The 19,062-nt window shown below is 42.6% G+C and overlaps 1 protein-coding gene across 2 annotated transcripts in view; it reads left to right on the top strand.

Moving 5' to 3' along the window:
• carmil3 (capping protein regulator and myosin 1 linker 3) overlaps window positions 1-19,062 on the top strand; it is a 158,456-nt gene that overhangs the window by 120,749 nt on the left and 18,645 nt on the right. For both annotated transcript variants that reach the window (XM_054733343.2, XM_054733299.2), the window contains exons 26-29: window positions 10,447-10,560; window positions 10,908-11,083; window positions 11,167-11,254; window positions 15,818-15,943. In XM_054733343.2, the coding sequence (XP_054589318.1) occupies window positions 10,447-10,560; window positions 10,908-11,083; window positions 11,167-11,254; window positions 15,818-15,943 (504 nt within the window). The remainder of the gene's footprint in view (window positions 1-10,446; window positions 10,561-10,907; window positions 11,084-11,166; window positions 11,255-15,817; window positions 15,944-19,062) is intronic.

Below are 19,062 nucleotides of genomic sequence, written 5' to 3'. Positions count from 1 at the left end.
TGTTCATTTTGTCCTTTCTGAGTGAGATTACGAACATGGTTACTACCAGAGGTTGCCGTGGGAAAGCCAGATTTCACAGCTACACCTCCTGTGGGAGTTGTAGTACTGACAGGTGGCTTAGCGGTTACGCTTCTCAGCTTGCTAATCGGCGTTGTTTTAGATCTTGAAATCAGTGGAGTCACTAGCTGTAAAAGAGAGGAAGAGCTCCAGTCGGCCCTCACCTTTCCAACAGGCGCTGTGGTAGTCAAAACATCAGGGATCACAGTAGCAGTAGCGCTAGTAGTTAAAACATTACTTGGAACTGTGGTTATATCACCAGTTTTAACAATTGCTACGTCGAATGCAGGCAGGGATGCCGACCTATGTTGCATCCGGCCTGCTGAATTGTACTTAACTTGATCATGGTATGCTGCCTCGTCGTTGGCCAAGTCGTCTGGCGTATGCTCTTGTGATGGGTCGACGAGTCGCTCCTCGGCCATCGTCTCCATCTTCACCTCCTCCAGCACCATCATCAGACCCCCTAGTGTTATCCAAAACAGAACTGTCATCAGGCTTAGCACGCCCTTCTCTCCTCCGGCCATCATGCCGGTTTGTTACGTTAGGCACAATACTGCCCTGAGTTTTGTCTTTGACTTTCATGCAGTGCGTCAGATGATGCCACGTCGATCCTCCTTCGACCTGGACTGCTGTTGGCGTTGCTCGAACCACTTTGTAGGGACCCTCTCGTCGCGGTTCGTGCCACTTCCTCCTGAAAACTTTGATGTACACCTGGTCTCCAGGAACTACCGGCCCGTCTGCGCCTGCGCTAGAGACGAGCTCCTTTCTCTTTTCCTGCAAATAGATGGCTTTATGGATGCTGGTTAGTTGCTTGATATAGCTTTTGAATTCAAGCTCTAGCTGTTCCAGCGAAGGCCCCTTGTGGGGTCCTCTAAGCTGAGGAGCTGGCATTGGCCTGCCTGTTAGGACCTCATGAGGTGAAAGATGCGTGCTTCTGTTAGTTTGCATGCGATAGCTCATTAAGGCAAGCGGCAATGCATCAACCCAGTTAAGGTTAGTACAAGCACAGATTTTGCAGATTTTAGACTTCAACGTCAGATTCGCTCGCTCGACCATCCCTTGGCTCTGGGGGTGATAAACTGATCCTAATCGTTGCTTTATCCTTAGTTGTTGCAACACACCTTTAAGGACTTTTTCAACAAAAGCAGGACCATTGTCCGAGCTTATTTCCGACGGGATACCAAAGCGAGGAATCACTTCTCTGACTAGAAACTTTACCACTGTTTCTGAACCTAGATCTTTAGAGGGAACAGCTTCGATCCACCGACTGAATCTGTCAATGATCACCAGCATGTACCGTTTCCCATGCACAGACTTAATCATGTCAACATAGTCAATGACCAAATGTTTGAAAGGACCTTCGGGCACTGGAATGTGTCCCGCTGGGACTGTGATGCCCTTTTTTACATTGTTCTCAGCACAAATGTCACACTGATCTATTACTTCCTCAACCATGGCTTTTAGGTATGGTGACCAGTAACCTTGTTTGTTAAGTCTTTTCAGCACCTCTGCACGACCACAATGATCAGGACCGTGGCTTTCCGAGATTAGCATCGTCAGCAAGGAGACAGGTGCAACGATCAAGCCCTCATGAGACCTCCACAAGCCGCTTGAGTCCATTGTTGCACCTCTTCTTCTCCAACACTGCTGCTCGCTTTTCTCTGCCTTTTCCTGAATCAGAATGATGTCTTCTGGTGTTATTGCAGGCTCTAATGATATTACAGGTGCCAAAATGGCTTCTTCACACCTGGAGGCAGATTTTGCCGCCTCATCTGCTGCATTGTTGCCTCTGATGACATCACAGTTACCCTTGCGGTGCGCAGGGCACTTTACAATGGCCAGTTTCGATGGAAGCATCATTGCTGAGATCAGCTCGTTGATCTGCTTTCCATGAAGGATGGGTGTACCATCCGTCTTCTTAAAATCTCTTTGTCTCCACACACTTCCAAACAGGTGACAAACACCATGGGCGTATGCAGAGTCAGTGTAAATAGTTGCTACCTGGCCACTTGCCAACTTGCAAGCTTCGGTCAGGGCTTTGAGTTCCGCTAGCTGCGCAGAACAGGGTTGGTTACACTTTTCAGCTTTTACTGTTTCAAATCTGTCATCTACTTTTTCCACAACAGCAAACGCTGCATGGTTTCCTAAGTAGTCTCTAAAACATGAACCATCAACAAAATAGGTGACATCAGATTGGTCGAAAGGGGTAGATTCCAAATCAGGCCTTAGCTTAGTGTATCTAGATACCTCAGCTATGCAGCAATGTGGTTCTCCTTCGAACTCAAAGGGAACACTGTTAGCAGGGTTTGTCGTGGTACACCGCTTTATGACAACGTCCGGATATGTCAGTAGTGGCATATACTGCAGGTATCTTGCTTGGTTTAACACAAACTTCCCTCGGTTGATTAGTTCAGATATTTTGTGATGTGTGTAGATGGTGACAGGATATCCCATTGTTATCACTGAGGCTTTCTCATAAGCATAGTGCAAAGCAGCCAATCCTTGATAACAAGGGGGCCATCCCTGTGCCACATTGTCAAGTTTTGCACTGTAGTACGCAATAGGTTGTTTCCGACGTCCACTGCATGTGTCCTGCATTAACACTGCAGAGGCATACATGTCATGTCTGTTTGCGACGTACAGCAAAAATGGTTTTGTGTAGTCAGGTGTTGCTAAACTTGGCGCAGTTTGCATGTCTTGTTTGATGGTTTCAAAAGCTATCTTAGCTTCATTTGTCCATTTTAGAGTCGATTTTAAAGACTCACTTCCAGCATCTTTAATCAGTGCCCTAAGTGGTGCAGTTTTTTCAGCATAGTTTTCAATCCACTCGGAGTTAAAACCAGTCATTCCCAGAAATGTCATCATTTGTCCGACAGTTTGTGGTTGTGGAGCTTTGCTCACACCTTCCACGTGTTCTGGTGAGATGGCGACAGTCCCATGGGAGATTACTCTCCCTAGGTACTCTACCTGTGGTTGGCAGTACTGAAGCTTTGTTAGAGAGGCTTTGTGTCCTCCCCGAGCTAACTTCTGTAGGACTTTAATGGAGTCACGATGACAATCATCGATTGTTCGTGCGCAAATCAGTAGGTCATCAACATACTGAATCACAGTGCTGTTCACCTCGATGCCTTCGAGGCTCTGTTTCAAAATCTGATTAAAGATGTGTGGACTGTGTTTTAGCCCTTGTGGTAGCCTTCTGTACGTGAGCTGTCTCCCACGAAACGTGAAAGCAAAAAGATATTGTGATTCTTTGGCCAATGGGATGCTAAAAAATGCTGAACACAGATCAATTACCGTGAAGTATTTAGCTTCCCCATCAATGTTACTCAGTAATGTGCTTGGGTTTGGCACGTCTGCGTCAAAGTCAGTGATCACTTCATTTACAGCTCTTAAATCATGTACCAGTCGGTACTTGAGCTTGTCTGCTTTTAGCACTGGCAGAATTGGAGTGTTACATGTGCTATAGGTTTCTTTTAGTACTCCTGCTTGAATTAGACCTTCAATAGTTGCATTTATACCCTCTTCTGCTTCTGGCTTTAGTGGGTATTGGGGTCGATAAGGCAGTCTTGCATTTGGCTTCAATTCCACTTGAACTGGAGTTGCCGATGTTACCAGTCCAACATCCGTGTCATGTTTAGACCATAGCTGGTCTGGAACTTGTTTTAGCATGTTGGCTTTCAACTTGTTTTGAACTGTTTCTGATTCTGCTACACCTTGCATGTGTTTTTTGTTTGCGACTGTTACAACCTGTGGTTTTGACATCATGGTGCCGCCGCAGAGAATTTTAATCATTTCTGCATTTTTTGTAGTATAGATTAGCGGGTTATCTGTTTTCTGCCACTCTGTTTTAGTTGCTGTTAACATCATTGGTCCAAGATCTCTTGACCCAAAGCCTTTGTTTACCATTAAGGTAATGTGTGGTGCTGATTCTGGCACAGTGTGCCATTTTTCAATAAATGGGTTTTCTTCCACATTCACAGCTGCACCTTGCTGTCCTATCACGATGTATTGTGACACTAGCCTAACGTGCAAGTCTTTTGTTTCTTTGTCCCATTTTTCTTCAAAGATTCTACTGCATGATGGATCATAAGTCATTGTGCAGTGATAGTCACTGAACGGTGCAGTAGCTTCTGGAATTTGAGCTTCAATAAATTTTTTCCACTGTTGAAACATCTCTGAGACTGGCTTGTTAATGTCACCAAGCCAGTAGACCTTAGCGTATTCTGTCTGAGCAGTCATTTGAAAGTTTATTCCAGAGCTATCTACATAAATTCCTTCTGGTGTGCACCAGATTTTTGTTTTTAGTTTACACAATGCATCTCTTCCTAGTAGATTAACTGGAGTTTGGTCTGAAATCAGAATTGGAATTACGATTTCACTGTCATCAACTGCTAGTCTTACTGGAGCTGTTAAGGGGTTTATTTGTTTTGTTCCCGAGAACCCTGTTGTCTTTACGCTTTTCTCAGACATGGGGAGATGAGTTGCATAATTTGATTTTATGCATGAGTAGGTTGCCCCAGTATCTACTAACATTGGGACCGATTTGCCTTCTATTTTAACATTGATCACTGGTTCTTTATTGGCGTTAGCTATTAAAATTGGTAGTTGCTCCTCCCCCCCAGGGCCCTCCGGGCATCCCTAGAATCCTTGTTGTGCTGCCCATGGATTAACTGGACCTCCTCTTCCCCGGTTTGGTCGTGTTCCACGACCACGCCCAGACCATTCAGGGTTTGGAATTGGATTCGGACAGTCTCGATACAGGTGACCCATCTGGCCACACCCCCAACATGAACCTGGAAGTGGGGGTCGGTTCTGCTGCACCCAGCCTTGTCGAGTTGGGTAGCGATTGGGAAAACGATTTGGAAATCGTCTCTGTGGTCCGGGCTGCTGTCTACCATACTGGTTTGGGTAGACATTGATAACCGGTTGAGATGGAGTTTGAGGCGGGGCCACAGCTGTCTGCAATGCTTGGGTTTGACTGTCACTCTTGCTGTCACTTTTCTCCACTGCCGCCTGGGTCTTCGCCTTGTGCTGGAGATCATTTATGTGCAACTGCGTGAGTTTTCTCTGAGCGCACTTTTCTTGCTCAATCATTTTGTTATTGTCTTTCCGATAGCGGTCCACTGCGTGGACTACATGGTCTCTGAACTGCACATGTGGCATTGAGTCCAGTCCCACAACATCCTCCAGTTTGTCTCGCACAGGAGTCGGGAGAGCAGAAATCAGGGATGTTCGGAACAGAGAAGTCATTATCGGCGTCCCCTCAGGACCCTCCTCCGTCTCCAGCTTCCACCGTCTGAGCTGCCTGTCAACAAATGACGCAGGACTCTCAGTCTCTGAAAGTGGCTCTCCTTTCAAAGCTTTGGGGTCAATCCTGTTGGGATATGCTGCTCTTAGTATGTTCCAGAGTGCATTTCTGTATGTGTTAAACTCCGTGCCGTCAGCCATTGGGTCCAGCATCCATTGGACTCCATTGGATGCTAGCAATGTTCCCATAGCTGATGTCCCAACAACTCGAGCCAAAATAGCTTTGAGATCTCCAAGGGCAAGCATTAGCCCAGTTGTCTCCTGTTCGAAGGCCCCAATCCACTTTCCAGCGCCATTTTGTATCTCGGGCAGCCGCGAAACCAAACCAGTGAGGTCGAGGCTCTGCCAGGGAATATAATTAGCTCTTGTGCCCTTAATTAAAATTGGGTACTGACCATCATTAGTGTATCGAATAGGTGGTTTTAAGTCATGTCTGGGTCTCAGCTCACGGCTTTCACTGCTAGGACCTGGTTTTTCCTTCTCCTGAGTCAGACCTGTATTTGGGTCACCACGCTCTGGTGAGTGAATGCCTGGTTTGTAAAAAGGCTTGAAATTTTTCTCCTTGCTTGTGCTAGTGGTGTTCTCACTAACCTCATCTGAATGTGTGCCTGTGATGTGATTTAAGGATTTCCGCAGGCCTTCAGATATGTCCTGTATAATTTGGTCAACATCGTTTAGCTCATCATGTACATCCTCATCCTTGTTCTCAAGGTCAATCCAGTATGAGTTAGCCTTCGGTTGCCTTTTCAAAAAATCCTTATGTTCTGCAAAACAATCAATCTCCCTTCGTCCTTCTTCCCTTACCGCTCGACGTTCTGTACTGCAATATTTTGGATGCGTTCCACGAGGTGGAGTTGTTTGTTCGAATTCTCTTTCCTCACTTCCTTTTGCATGCTTTTCTTTGCCAGGTGCTTCATCTGATTGCTATGATGTTGTTAATTTTAAAATTGCATTGTCAACATCTAAACCCTTAGGACCTTTGTCGAATGTGTCGCGCAAATCAAAATCTCCCGTAATTGTAACGGTTCCCAAAAGGGGATACAGGCCCTCTTCTGCTGGGGCCTTCACTTCCTTCTGGGGTTTGTCCAATTTGTCTTTCATTTTGAGAATGGCATGTTTAAAGTTCTGTCTGTAAATCTTTCCTTCATTCCTGAATAAGTCCAGGATCTGAATTTCTTTTTCTCTTTTCTGCTGTCTTTTCTTGGATCCATCTGCTTTATGATCCTGAATTCTCAATTCCAAATTATCACATGCTGCTACGTCGAAAGTGCCTTCAGACGGCCACGGATTGCATAGTTTTCTCGTCCGTTTTGACCACTTCTCTGACATGTGCTTTATTTCTTTTGCTAAAGCAGGATTCTTCGCTGCCAAAATTCCTGCTGGCGTGACAGACATTTTGAAGTTTCAGTGACACTATTATTCCTTTGATTAGTTGACTAGTTTGTTTATTTATAATCTCCTGAAAATAACACAAGAATTGAAAGTTGAAACAGATACTGGTGACATATGATGCTGTGGTCTTGAGTAATCTGTTATTGCTCTGTTTACACAAATGTTGAACAATTTATCTTCTTATTGTAAATGCCTTAAAATCAAATCTCTTCTGATGTAACACTAAAGTAAAGTTAGTTCAAAAAGCTTTAGTTATTGTTGAAAGAAAACTTAATGCCTGAAAGTTTTTATAGGTGAACCTTTTAAATCTGGATTCAATATGTATTATTTTCCCTTTTTTTTTTTTTTTTTTTTTTTTTTTTTTTTTTTTTTTTTTTTTTTTTTTCCTCAGCAGCTGTGCAGTGGCAGGCTAAAAATAGCCTTATGCTGAATCTCAAGCTTGTGTGTGAGCAAAACTCAGCCCACAGGGTGGGGTTTCTCTACGCCCTCTGGCTCACCAACCTATCCACACACAGAAGTGGAGTCAGAGGCGGGATCGCCTCTGTACTTCTGTGTCTGTGCGTGTGTATGGAGAGGACAGCTTGTAGGTGGAGCTTTGCGCTTCTGGACTGGCCCCTCTGCTCAGTCTAAACTTGGGTCTGACAGCTCAGGGTGTCTACGGAGAAACGAACACGCTGACGACACCCAAGAGCATTCAGCCTTCAGATTTTAGCAACTCTCATACAGCTTTATAGCATCACAACACAGGAAAAAGTCAACCACAAGAGAGACCGAATCAGCAGAAGAAGAATCAGCTTCTCTCCAGTTCATTCAAGCAACAGCCCAAACAAGATCAGAGTATTTGACCTTTCACGAGTAAAACAACCACACACAGCAAAGCTTTCACACTTGCATAGAGATAAGAAAAACACACTTCAAAGCAATTTGACACCAAAGCAACATTTTATGCCACACACTCAACACGCATAAACATTATTATTTATTTATTAATCATAATCTATATTTCTCATATTTCACATTACCCAGCTGGTAAAAATAGTTATCATGCTTGTGCACTTCAGCATATATTTTTATTTATATATATGTCACTCTAAAACTAATTATTTTAACTTCTGGTTTTCTGTTTAAAGACTAATCAGAACAAGATCACAGACTTTGAAATTTGTATAACATTAAACATCAAAATTTGGCACTGCAGTGAACAATATTGATCTGTATTACTCCTTTGTTTTTCTTTTTTCCTCTAATTCTCTGGCGCCTGACACACCTTCTCAACTCACGCACCCACTTCTCAACTCGCACACACTCTTATCTCCTCCACACACACACGCTTATCTCACACGCCTGTCCCACCCACAAAACTTCTCTCACAAACACACTCACACAAACAAACAATTTCTGAGCTCTAGAGTTGTTTACAGCCACTTTGCTGCAAACTCTGACGTCAAACATATCTTTGCCAAAAACTCATGAAATTTACCAATCCCCGAGGATTCAACCGAATTACTGGCAAGCTTATCTGTCACAACTTCAGCGCTTTTTCTCAGATCCCAATCTTATCCCGGCCTCACCGGGGCATACTGGATCTCAATTGTCGACCTATTACTTGTCCTCCCTGGACTTTTTTTTTATCAGCTGTCAAATTCTATTCCAATTCTCGCTGTCCCAGCTTTTAATTTGTCACTTTAAACTTTGTCCGTCATCAAAATGACTCAGCTGACTTCACACATGTGTGAATAATTTCACCGCTGCTCTGGACAAATGCCTCTTCTTGTTATTATAACTTCTAATTTATGAGAAGGGCATGTTTTTTCTCTCAGACCAGTTCTCAGTCCACGGAATAACTCCAAAATTGAACAAAAACTGTTCTTACCTAGGGCCCAGAAGTTTATTCCGTGGGCTGCGAAACGATCCGAAGAGCACACCTCTACTTCCCGCTTCGTGGTCGCCAAATGTGGTTCTTTTTCCTTATCAAAAACAAGAAAGAGACAGGTTTTGTCCAAACTCAGCGGGGGGCATTTATTTACACAACTCATCCATACATCACCAACACTTCACAGGGGACAGCGTCCAGCTTCGATCTAAACACCTCGGCTGGAGATCCTTCTGCAAAAGCCCACTCTCCTACACCACGCAGCATCAGTTATACTATTCAACCCCCACCTCCCTTTTGATTCTGAGAAATGATGGGGTGCTACTTCCACATCCTAATATGGTCAAAAGTAGTTGAAACTTACATAAGCTGGACAGATCAACATGTTTTTGGAGCATGTACTCAGCAGCTGGGCTGCCTGATAAACGGCTGGCATTGATGAGCAACATGTCAACATGCACGTACACAAAACACTGCTTTTAGCTCCTACAGAGAGTGGACTCGGACCTCAGATACTTGAGAGTGGACTCGGACCTCAGATACTTGAGAGTGGACTCGGACCTCAGATACTTGAGAGTGGACTCGGACCTCAGATACTTGAGAGTGGACTCGGACCTCAGATACTTGAGAGTGGACTCGGACCTCAGACACTTGAGAGTGGACTTGGACCTCAGATACTTGAGAGTGGACTCGGACCTCAGATACTTGAGAGTGGACTCGGACCTCAGATACTTGAGAGTGGACTCGGACCTCAGATACTTTAGACTGGACTTGGTCCTCAGATACTTGAGAGTGGACTTGGTCCTCAGATACTTGAGAGTGGACTCGGACCTCAGATACTTGAGAGTGGACTTGGACCTCAGATACTTGAGAGTGGACTCGGACCTCAGATACTTGAGAGTGGACTTGGACCTCAGATACTTGAGAGTGGACTTGGACTTCAGATCCTTTAGACTGGACTTGGTCCTCAGATACTTGAGACTGGACTTGGACCTCAGATACTTGAGACTGGACTTGGACTTCAGATCCTTTAGACTGGACTTGGTCCTCAGATACTTGAGACTGGACTCGGACCTCAGATACTTGAGAGTGGACTTGGACTTCAGATCCTTTAGACTGGACTTGGTCCTCAGATACTTGAGACTGGACTTGGTCCTCAGATACTTGAGACTGGACTTGGACAGTGTAGCTCTATTACTTTTATATGATGGATTTCTCCTGATTTTTAGCATGACTGTTGATTTCTTATGAAGGACTCTTTTATTTTATGGTACTACAAAATATTTTGTAGATAAACCAGCATCTCCAAGTCAAAATAAATATATTGCCTTATTTGTTGGCAAAAGCAAGCAGTGAAAAATAACTCATTATCTCAAGACAATGTTATAAGAACACATTTCCAACCGTGTTCTTTCTCGGTTCCTGTAATCACTTTATGTTGCTTTGCCTAGATGCCAAATACAGTAAGTCCACAACATTCCCATGCATCATTACCCTTATTATAGGTTCACAATACAATTTTCTCTTCCATAATCCGTTTACTTCATCTGCACAAGCTGCATCATCAATGTGCTGCCTGCGCAGTAATGTGTTGGTAAAAATATGCCTTCAAACTGTAATGAAGCAAATAATGACCTCACTTTGAGGAGCTCCTAATGAGTTCCCTCTCTCTTGCTTTTAAAATGCTTTAAGTAATAATATCTGATAATGTGCACATTAGCTGGAGCTTACAGTTAAACGTGTTGTTTGTAATGGGGTCGTGTGTCCTTGTTGAAGACTTTGATTTATCTTAATGAGTTGCTTTGTGTCTCCATCAGCTGTATCCGTCTCTGTGCGAGCTGGCCCATGTCTTATCGGTGGACGGGCCCGTCAAACAGCGCCTGGACACCCTGGCTGGAGAACTGGCCAAGGCTGCTGACAAGGAACTGCAGGTGGAGCCGGGGCTGAAACTTTGCTGAATTAGCAGAACCATTCTTTCCCTTTTGTGGTTGTAATTTAAACTGTAGTGAACTAGTTGCATTTAAATTGCCCATTAATGTTGCGTGTTTCATACGTTTGCTGACTTCAAAGAAAAGGTGGCATTTGAATTCACAAGCATTCAAACGTTGTTTCCCCATTCAGGTGAATGCACAGTATTTGTAAAGAAGGACGATAAAATCTGAATGAAAAGCTACTTTAAAGCAAGCAAACAATCATGCTCTAGATTAGGAATAAAATACTTTATGTGAATGTGTATTTAGAAAATTGGACGGTGATGTTGATGTTGCCTTCTGTCCAGGTGGTCGTGGACTCAATGGTGTCTCTTTGCCGCGAGTTATGTCCCATGTCCTGCTCAGCTGCAGAGAGACTCAGCCCGCCTCTCTCGTCCATCTCAGAGCAAGTTTCTATTCCTCGCACCACCATCCGCTGCGCCCTGATGGAGAGGGCGGCCGAGGACATCAACAGAGCCTTGGAGTGAGGACCAGAGTGGCTTAAACAGGTTGAAGCAGTAGGAACTGGGGTGAACATGTTGTCTGAAATGATGTCTTTTATCTCAGGGAGGTGAAGCTGTCTGTGGTCTCCTATCTGACCAACTCCATAGTGGATCAGATCCTACAGGAGCTCTACACCACCCATAAAACACTGGTACTGGTAATATCTCTTTAATGCATGACTTCTTGTAGATTATAGAAGAAAGGTGTTTGTAGTACTTATCTAAAACAAACTTACTTTTTCACTTAAATGTATTCCAAGCAGTTTGGTTCCCAGTCTGTGTTTGATGAGCTAACGACTAGATACTTACTCTCTGGGATCATAAGTGATGGAGATTAGCTCCAGTATCACTGCACCATGTAGCGTAGCTTGCTAATTAGTTTTGGCATGAAAGCAGGGTAGATCCTGAGGTATATTTAATCAATTAGTACAAGTGTTGCATTTTGTGTTTATTAAAAAGTGTCAAATATAGTTAAATGAAGCTAAAGCAGGTACATTTATCTGGGTTGAATGAATCTTAAGGAGACATTTCCCTTTTTCAACATTAGTCAGTATTCTTGTAATAGGCAATGTCCGATCCAGTGGTAACAGCATGTAATTACAAATGTATTGTATATACAGCTGCTAATGTCCCATAGTAGTTTATAATTTTTAATACATCATAACTAAACATGTGGCTTTCAAACTGATTATTCAATGCAACAAGTGTAATTATTATTCAGTATCCATGCAATAACATGTTTGAACATTCAAGCTTAAATGTTGGTCATTTTGCAACTCAACCCCCAAAAAACCCCAAAAAATGCTAGAAGACTTTTTCACTTTTTCTTTCATCCGTCAAACTGAAAAGTCTTATTCTAAGTTAGAGGTTTTGTGCAATTTTAATTATAGAAGAATCTATGAAATACTATTTCACAAGGAAATATTGTAATGAAATGTTAGGGCTGATTTTTAGAATAGATAGACATGAGTGTAAAGTTTCACATTTTAGGTACTGCCATTTGGCATTTGAGTCTGGGTAAAATTCCAAAATTCGAGTTTTTGAAAATAAATGTTTTTTGCTTCTTCAGGGACCATAAACACGCTTCGTATTAATTCAGACAAAGTCAGGTATATAGTTTATAAAATTAATTTCATTCTTTTTCCTAAACTAATAATTTATACATGACAAGATATGACTAATGAGATGTGGTGTGGTGGATGTGAGGTGTTGTGATGGAAGCTAGATGTTGTAGCAACCGTTCTTTAGTATCTGAGAGAAATTGTGAAATGTGGGTGTAAAATAATTTGTTGTTTGGTTCTAAACTACAGAGTTGTTTATTAAAAACAGCATCAGATGCAATCTATCGTGCCAAGTCTACGCACCCTTGGTGTGGAGGTTTTCTTTCAATCCGGGGGGTCGTGCGGGTCACTGCCGGTGGAGTGAACCTCTGATATCAGAAACCCGTAGATAAGCTCTGATAGGACCCGTCCAGTCTGAGATCCCTCGAGGTGACAGCAGGAAGCTGGAATGCTTATTTGCGTCTGAGGTTGATGTTTGCTTGGCTCTTAGAGAGCCGGTTGTCTGGCATCAGCCGCAGCGTTGCAGAGAGGCTTTGAGAGGAGGTCAAAGGAGAAGATGGTTTCAGAAATGCTTCTTTCCCGAATTGGCCGGTTCGAGGGTCCGCGAGAAACTGAATTAATCAGAAAGTAATTCTTGTTTTATTAAACTACTTTGTTATGATTTCTGGCCAAGTTTGGCCAATCAGAATTTGACACGTTTCTGAGCATTTACCAGCATCCCTCAGAAAGCCACGCCCTCCTCAGATACAAGCTTCTTACCCTTAATATGTATCTTATTGTAATGTTTGTGAGTGTAAACAATGATTAACTTGTTAAATCAAACACAGTGATTTGTGATATAAATGGATCATTTTAAGAACAATATTCATTTCAAATTCATTGATTTAAGCACAGGTGATTCAAACCTAACATCTTGTTCATTCATCACATATGATTATTTAACTTATAACTAAAAAGTCATGGAGTCTTCACTTGTTCAGAGTGAAGACTGTTGACGTCTGGCTTTTACGCAGAGATTGCACGACCTTGACAGTTTCGTTATGTCTTTCCTTTAAGTCAGCAAGCACTGAACAGAACTCTCTGGGCTTGGATTTATTTCTGTAGATGAAAGGTTATTATGTTGATCAATATAGGTGAAAAATTACCCTTTTGGTACGTTACAACATTTGTAAGACGTTACCACCCGTTATTTGAGAAATGCAACTTATTTTTTGCTTTTCTTCAGTATTATTTAAAATTGTGGGCAAAGATCGAATTACCACGACAGATTAAAGTGAGAGTGTGTATTTTTCCTTGTGATGGGGGCAGTACATACCTAAATCATAGCAAGCAAGCGGTACTTTTGTGTTCGACTAAGACCTTACTAAGGGATGGCCATTAGGCCAAAAAGCCATGGGAGCACAACCTCCAGCAAAATAACAAGAACACCAGACTCCCTCTCATCACTGGCAATGATTGAAGAGGTAAATGTGTAAAACAACACGTTTATTGTTCGGTGAACGTTTTGTCACCATTTGTTACAAATAAGTAAATGCGTTTTGTCCTCATGGGCTTCCATAGAAGAAAATATGGCATCCAGTATGATGTCACCCAGAGACATATGCCCAGACCACACTGTTTGATTTGTGGCTGTTGCACAGGATTGTTCATGTCACTCTGTGAGAACTCCAGAACTGTGGCACACTGCACGGTGCAAGATTCGGTGAGTCAGACTGCACGACGTCTCGGTCCTGCAGAACACGCAGGCGTCATGAGCGCACCTCCCAACACATGCGTCACTAAGCAGACCGCTAACCAAAACAAAGCTGAAAAAATAAAAAACAGTTTTAGTGTCAGTTCATGACCCAGCTCATCTTCCTTAAAGAGGAAGCTTCACGTTTAAAACCCTCTCTTTGGCGTCTGACTCCAGCTGCGGGTCTCCTTTTCCCGTCTTCCAGCTAAACAGCTGCTGTCAGCTGGTCAGTCACGCTTCTCCTCCTTTATGCACAAGGACTAAACGAAGAGAGTAACAATCTGTCACAGATCGCTGCAGTATAACTTTTGTAGTGAATTCCGTCTCACTGCTCCACAGCTCCGCTCCGTTTGACAGCTCACACCTGCTGTCGCAGAGCTTCCTCTGTCCCTCTGCAGCAAAACACTACTGAACCAACCTTTTCAGTTGAATATGTGAAATTTCCATCAACAGCAAAGGGGATCTCATAGTTTTGTGTTTTATTTTTTGTGTTTGCGAGCTCATCTCCTCTCAGCTCTCACAGATCCCAGAATCAGTTTTCACAACTTATCTGATGGTCTAAAAAAGGTTGTTTCATTATTTTAGTGTAACTCCTGTTTAACTTGGGCTATTAACAGAAATAATAAATGGTGTGTAGTTTATAATCTGCATTTTAAACATTGATCGAAACACCTTTGGGATGCCGCAGCAGCGTGTTTTCATTGGTCGATTGCAGACAGGAATCGTAGGTTTTCAAGCAGTGCTTGAAGACTTTCTGAGGCTGATTTGGTTGTGAGACGGCTCAGAAAGCTGTTGCAGAGCCGGTCAGACTGTACGTTCACAGCATGGTGCACAGACATGCAAATCACCCTGATGTTGACCGTTTTTTTTTTTTTGTTTTTTTTTGTCACGATTCTGCTCAGGATGAAGGATTTGGCAAAGATGGCCAAAAATAACAGTGTGATCCGGCCAGTAGACCCGCTCCCATGTATTTTAGAACAGATTGTTATGGTTATATGTTATGTAACTACCAATAGTTTTCAACAACTGGGCGTCTTTTAATTCATTTACAACTACATTTTGATGGATATTTCCAGATATTAATAGCAAAAACTACACATTGTCACATTCAGCTAAAATTGTTAACAAAATAAATTAGCCATAGAGAGAACGCTCTCTGCTCAGCCCAAACTGAAGCGTTTAAAATCTTACACCCTATGGGATGTCATCTCACTGCATCGTGTAGAAAGAGCTGTTAGTAGAAAAGCAGTTTGAGTTCTACTAACTGAACAGATTGTGCTTCCTAATGCAGAACCTCGACGAGATGAAAACAGCTGCTTAGAAATTTAAATTCAATGACAGAGTGTAGGTGTGCTAATAACTTTATACTGAAGCCTTGCTCTGAAGAACACTTGAGTTCTGGTGCAGATCTGCTGAGCCATAAATAAGGCTGATGAACGTAGATAGTTGTGTCCTCCCTACATCAGGATGAATGAATGATCATTCAGACAACACTTTCATTTGATTTCAGCTCGTTAAAGCTGTGTTTTGATCCTGCAGGGTTTCCTCTCAGTATGATGGAATTGTTAAAAACGAAGACAATAAAAGCAGGAAGAAATGAACTTCTGGCAATAGCACGACTCTGCTTTGCATTCTTCTGCCGTAATGTCTTGTCCTCCTATCCGTGTTTTGCTGCAGTGCCATGGTGTCCTCTAGCATACCTCGCTGTGCTTTGATGATCAAGATATTGTCTTTAATTTGTATTCTTCTTGGGGTTCGACTGCACTTTTATTAGAGTGCCCTTCGCTGTGTTTATGAATCACACCAGCACAAGGACGGACACACCTCTCACCAGAGGCTATATTTAGCAACAAATTATCTAATTGATGTGAGAATCTATCTATGTGAGTTCATTGTTTGTGTGTGTTTCTGTGTTGCATCAGCTGCGGCAGGTGTCTCAGGCAAAGAGATGGGACGACGTCGGGACAGGCAGACGCACTGTCAGACAGTCGAGACTGGTCGAGCCTCTGGAATTTCCTGATGAGGATTTTGGCGTCAACCTGGGAATAGTAAGTGTTTGAGACATGTGCAGATTCAACTGAAGGCCGTAATGGTTAAACTGAGCTTCTCATGCTTAAATGTGTGGAACACAAAACAACAGATTTTTTTAATTATTATTTTATTTTCTGATTATAATCGGTCACTCTAAGTTTTTCAGACAGGCTGAACATGAAAATAGGCTCCTACACCCATCTCTGGCATTAACTTCTGATAGAAAATAGACGGTAAAACTCAAGGATAAGAAAATCCTGACAGATCTACGTCACACTGTCACTTAGCTTTCATGGACTCACCCATCTTGGCCCACAACGGGGAAGGCTGTTGTTGGTTTAGTGTCCAGGAAGCAGCAGAGATCACCTCGACTAGTAGAAGCTAACCATTAGCATTAGCGACTCCACCACACAGCAGAACTCCTTCAGGTTTGCATTATTTGTGGAGGTAAAACATCAGCGTTGCAAGCCAGTGGTAGTCACATTACTGTTAGCCAATCAGAGGCGAGTTATCCAAAATGAGGAAATAAGACAACAAGCCTGCCGTTTGAAGCTCAGCTTGGATGTGGTTCAAGTCTAGTTCCTGTTAGTGGTGCACCAGTGCTTTATTTCCTCAGAGTACAGCTTACAGGGCATTCATTTCTACTACACACTACAAATGTAATGATTAAACAGTGTGCCAGACCTTTAATATATGTTTGTGTAGGAGAGGACAAAGCTGATACCTTTTAATTATAACCCCATCTCACACAATAAACAAATACAGGGTGTGGACAGTTTTTCAGTCCACCAAGAACCGCTATCCACAGAATGTTAGTTGTTTTCCTGCTCCAACACACCTGATTTTAATGTGCAGGTGATTAAACTCTGTTGGAGCAGGGAAACAGCTAAAACATACTGGATTCCAACCCTTGAGGACCAGTGTTCCCCCCCCCCCCGCTGTGATGGAGCTTGATAGACCAAGTCGGAATTTGGGCTTTCATAGTATTCATGGTGTTTGTATTGTGATTGTAGTAACCCATTAGGGACCTGAGACGAGCATGTTGGCAAATCCATGATGGGGATTCTTTATTAGTGAGAATGGGTTGGTTATTTAGAATTTATGTAGTCAAGGTTGGCATGATCTTCCAGTATTGGTTTTCAAAAGTACCACTGGTGGTCCCCTAGATTTTTCAGCTGTTTACAAGTGAAGGGAGCTAATTCACCATTTGCAGTTTTACCGTGAACAACAAGTGTAAATAAAAAAAATGACAATTAGCAATAGTAAATCTCTATTCAAAATAAAAGTAGAATTACTGAGGACCTTTGAAGTACCCTGATTAAGACTTGGGACGTCCCATGTTTCCCTTATGATATCAGTAAAGTCTCCATTGGACTGACTAGCAACAGAAAGGGTACATAGTTTGATTTCTTACCTCAAATTTGTCTATTCGTTTTAGCACAATTTGTTTTATGCTAATGTCAGGGAAGCATATAGCTTCTCTGCAGAACCTGTTCCTGGGAATCCAGATCCAGTCTTTTAGTCTTCTGCTGTGTGTTAAACCACCTTGTTAGGAGGCAACTTTGGATCAGAACTAGAGTGTTACGAATCCTGGGCTCCCGCACATTGAATGGCCCAGTCCTGCTCCCTCCATGCTGTTCAGGACCTTGGACAGGTCCTCCATCCTGCTCCCTCCATGCCATTCAGAACCTTGGACAGGTCCTCCGTCAGGCTGGCCTCCACCTCTGCCCGCCTTCGCTGTCCCGGCTGCATACCATTAACTAATGAGGACAGGTGGTTTAAAAGACTGCAGCTTTCAGTTCTCGTAGAGAGACTCACAGCTTAACACCCCGTCTTTCTCTCCTCGGTTTGGATCTTTGTGACATACGGTTTAGATTTGGTAAAATTCAGTAAAGAACTTTGATGATCGTGATAGTTAAGATAGATAGTTCCTTTTGTTTAACCATGGAGTAATTATTAGTCGTTTTCGTTTAGTGATTCCTTTTTCGTCTGCTCTAGTGCTTGAATTTCAGTTTCCTTTTCAGCCTTAGAGCTCGCTTTAAGTTTGCTAGTAGTAATAATATTTATCATAGTTATAGCCGTCGACATTTGTTTTAGTTAGTTAGCTCCGGCGTGTTTTTATTTATTTTTTTGTTAGTACCGATATTCTCGTGTTTTCTTCCCTGAGACCGTTTGTCTGAGGTGTTTTGAGTTTTCTCCGTCGCCTTCGTTAGTTATGTCCAAGGGTATTTTGCGTTTTGACATTTTTCCAGTCAAGGACTGAGTAATTGTGTTCACCCTTTGTTAATAAAAACACATTTTATTTACACTCCCCCTTTCTCCACACCAGTTTTTATGTTACCCCTCCGCCACAACGACTAAACAACTTCAGGGTTTGTAACATAGAGCAACATAGAATCCTGCTTTGAAGTAGACTGGGAGGCATTCTGAGCTACACTGAGATGACATCAGTGCCACGACTGAGTCTGTGTCTGACTATTTAAACCTCTGTCTGGACACCATCATATCCATCAGAATACTAAAGTTGTCACAATAAGAAACCCTGGATCATCAAGGACCTGCAAGAAAAATCTTGCAAGGCGAACCTCTTTGCAAGGAAAATAAAACATTCATAGAGATTATTGAGGAGATGCTCAAAGAGGTGATTAGAAAGCAGTGCAAGAAAAACAAAAAACTGTAGATCGTGCTCCGTGAGAATAATGGAAGTATGGTCAGTGAGAACACTGGTGATTCAGACAGACAGAGGTCAGGACACAGCTAATGAAGTGAACATGGAAAGTTCAGGTTAAGTTCAGGAATAGGCTCACACAGACATTCTATCCTCTCCTGACCCACGGCGTTTACCTCAACTTTCTGGTTTGTATGTTCTTCATTGGTTTTGGATCCTGCTGTTGTCGTCATTCAAATAAAGATAAAGAAAGTTCAATCTATTTTTAGGACTGCTCTGGACTCTCTAGAACAGATAGGACAAAGGAATATGTTTCATAAATGGAAGAATATGATGGACATCCTTCGCCATCCTGTTCACAAAACGGTAAATAAGCAACGGTGTCTTCAGCCAGAGGGTTTTTCAGATATTCTGCAATAGACCACTACAAAAAAATCCCTTCTGCCAATGGCCACAACCAGCTTCTAA

This window comes from Nothobranchius furzeri, chromosome 11 (genome assembly GCF_043380555.1).
Source record: "Nothobranchius furzeri strain GRZ-AD chromosome 11, NfurGRZ-RIMD1, whole genome shotgun sequence".
NCBI classification, from domain to species: Eukaryota; Metazoa; Chordata; class Actinopteri; order Cyprinodontiformes; family Nothobranchiidae; genus Nothobranchius; species Nothobranchius furzeri.
This window is presented reverse-complemented; position numbering and strand designations above follow the sequence as displayed.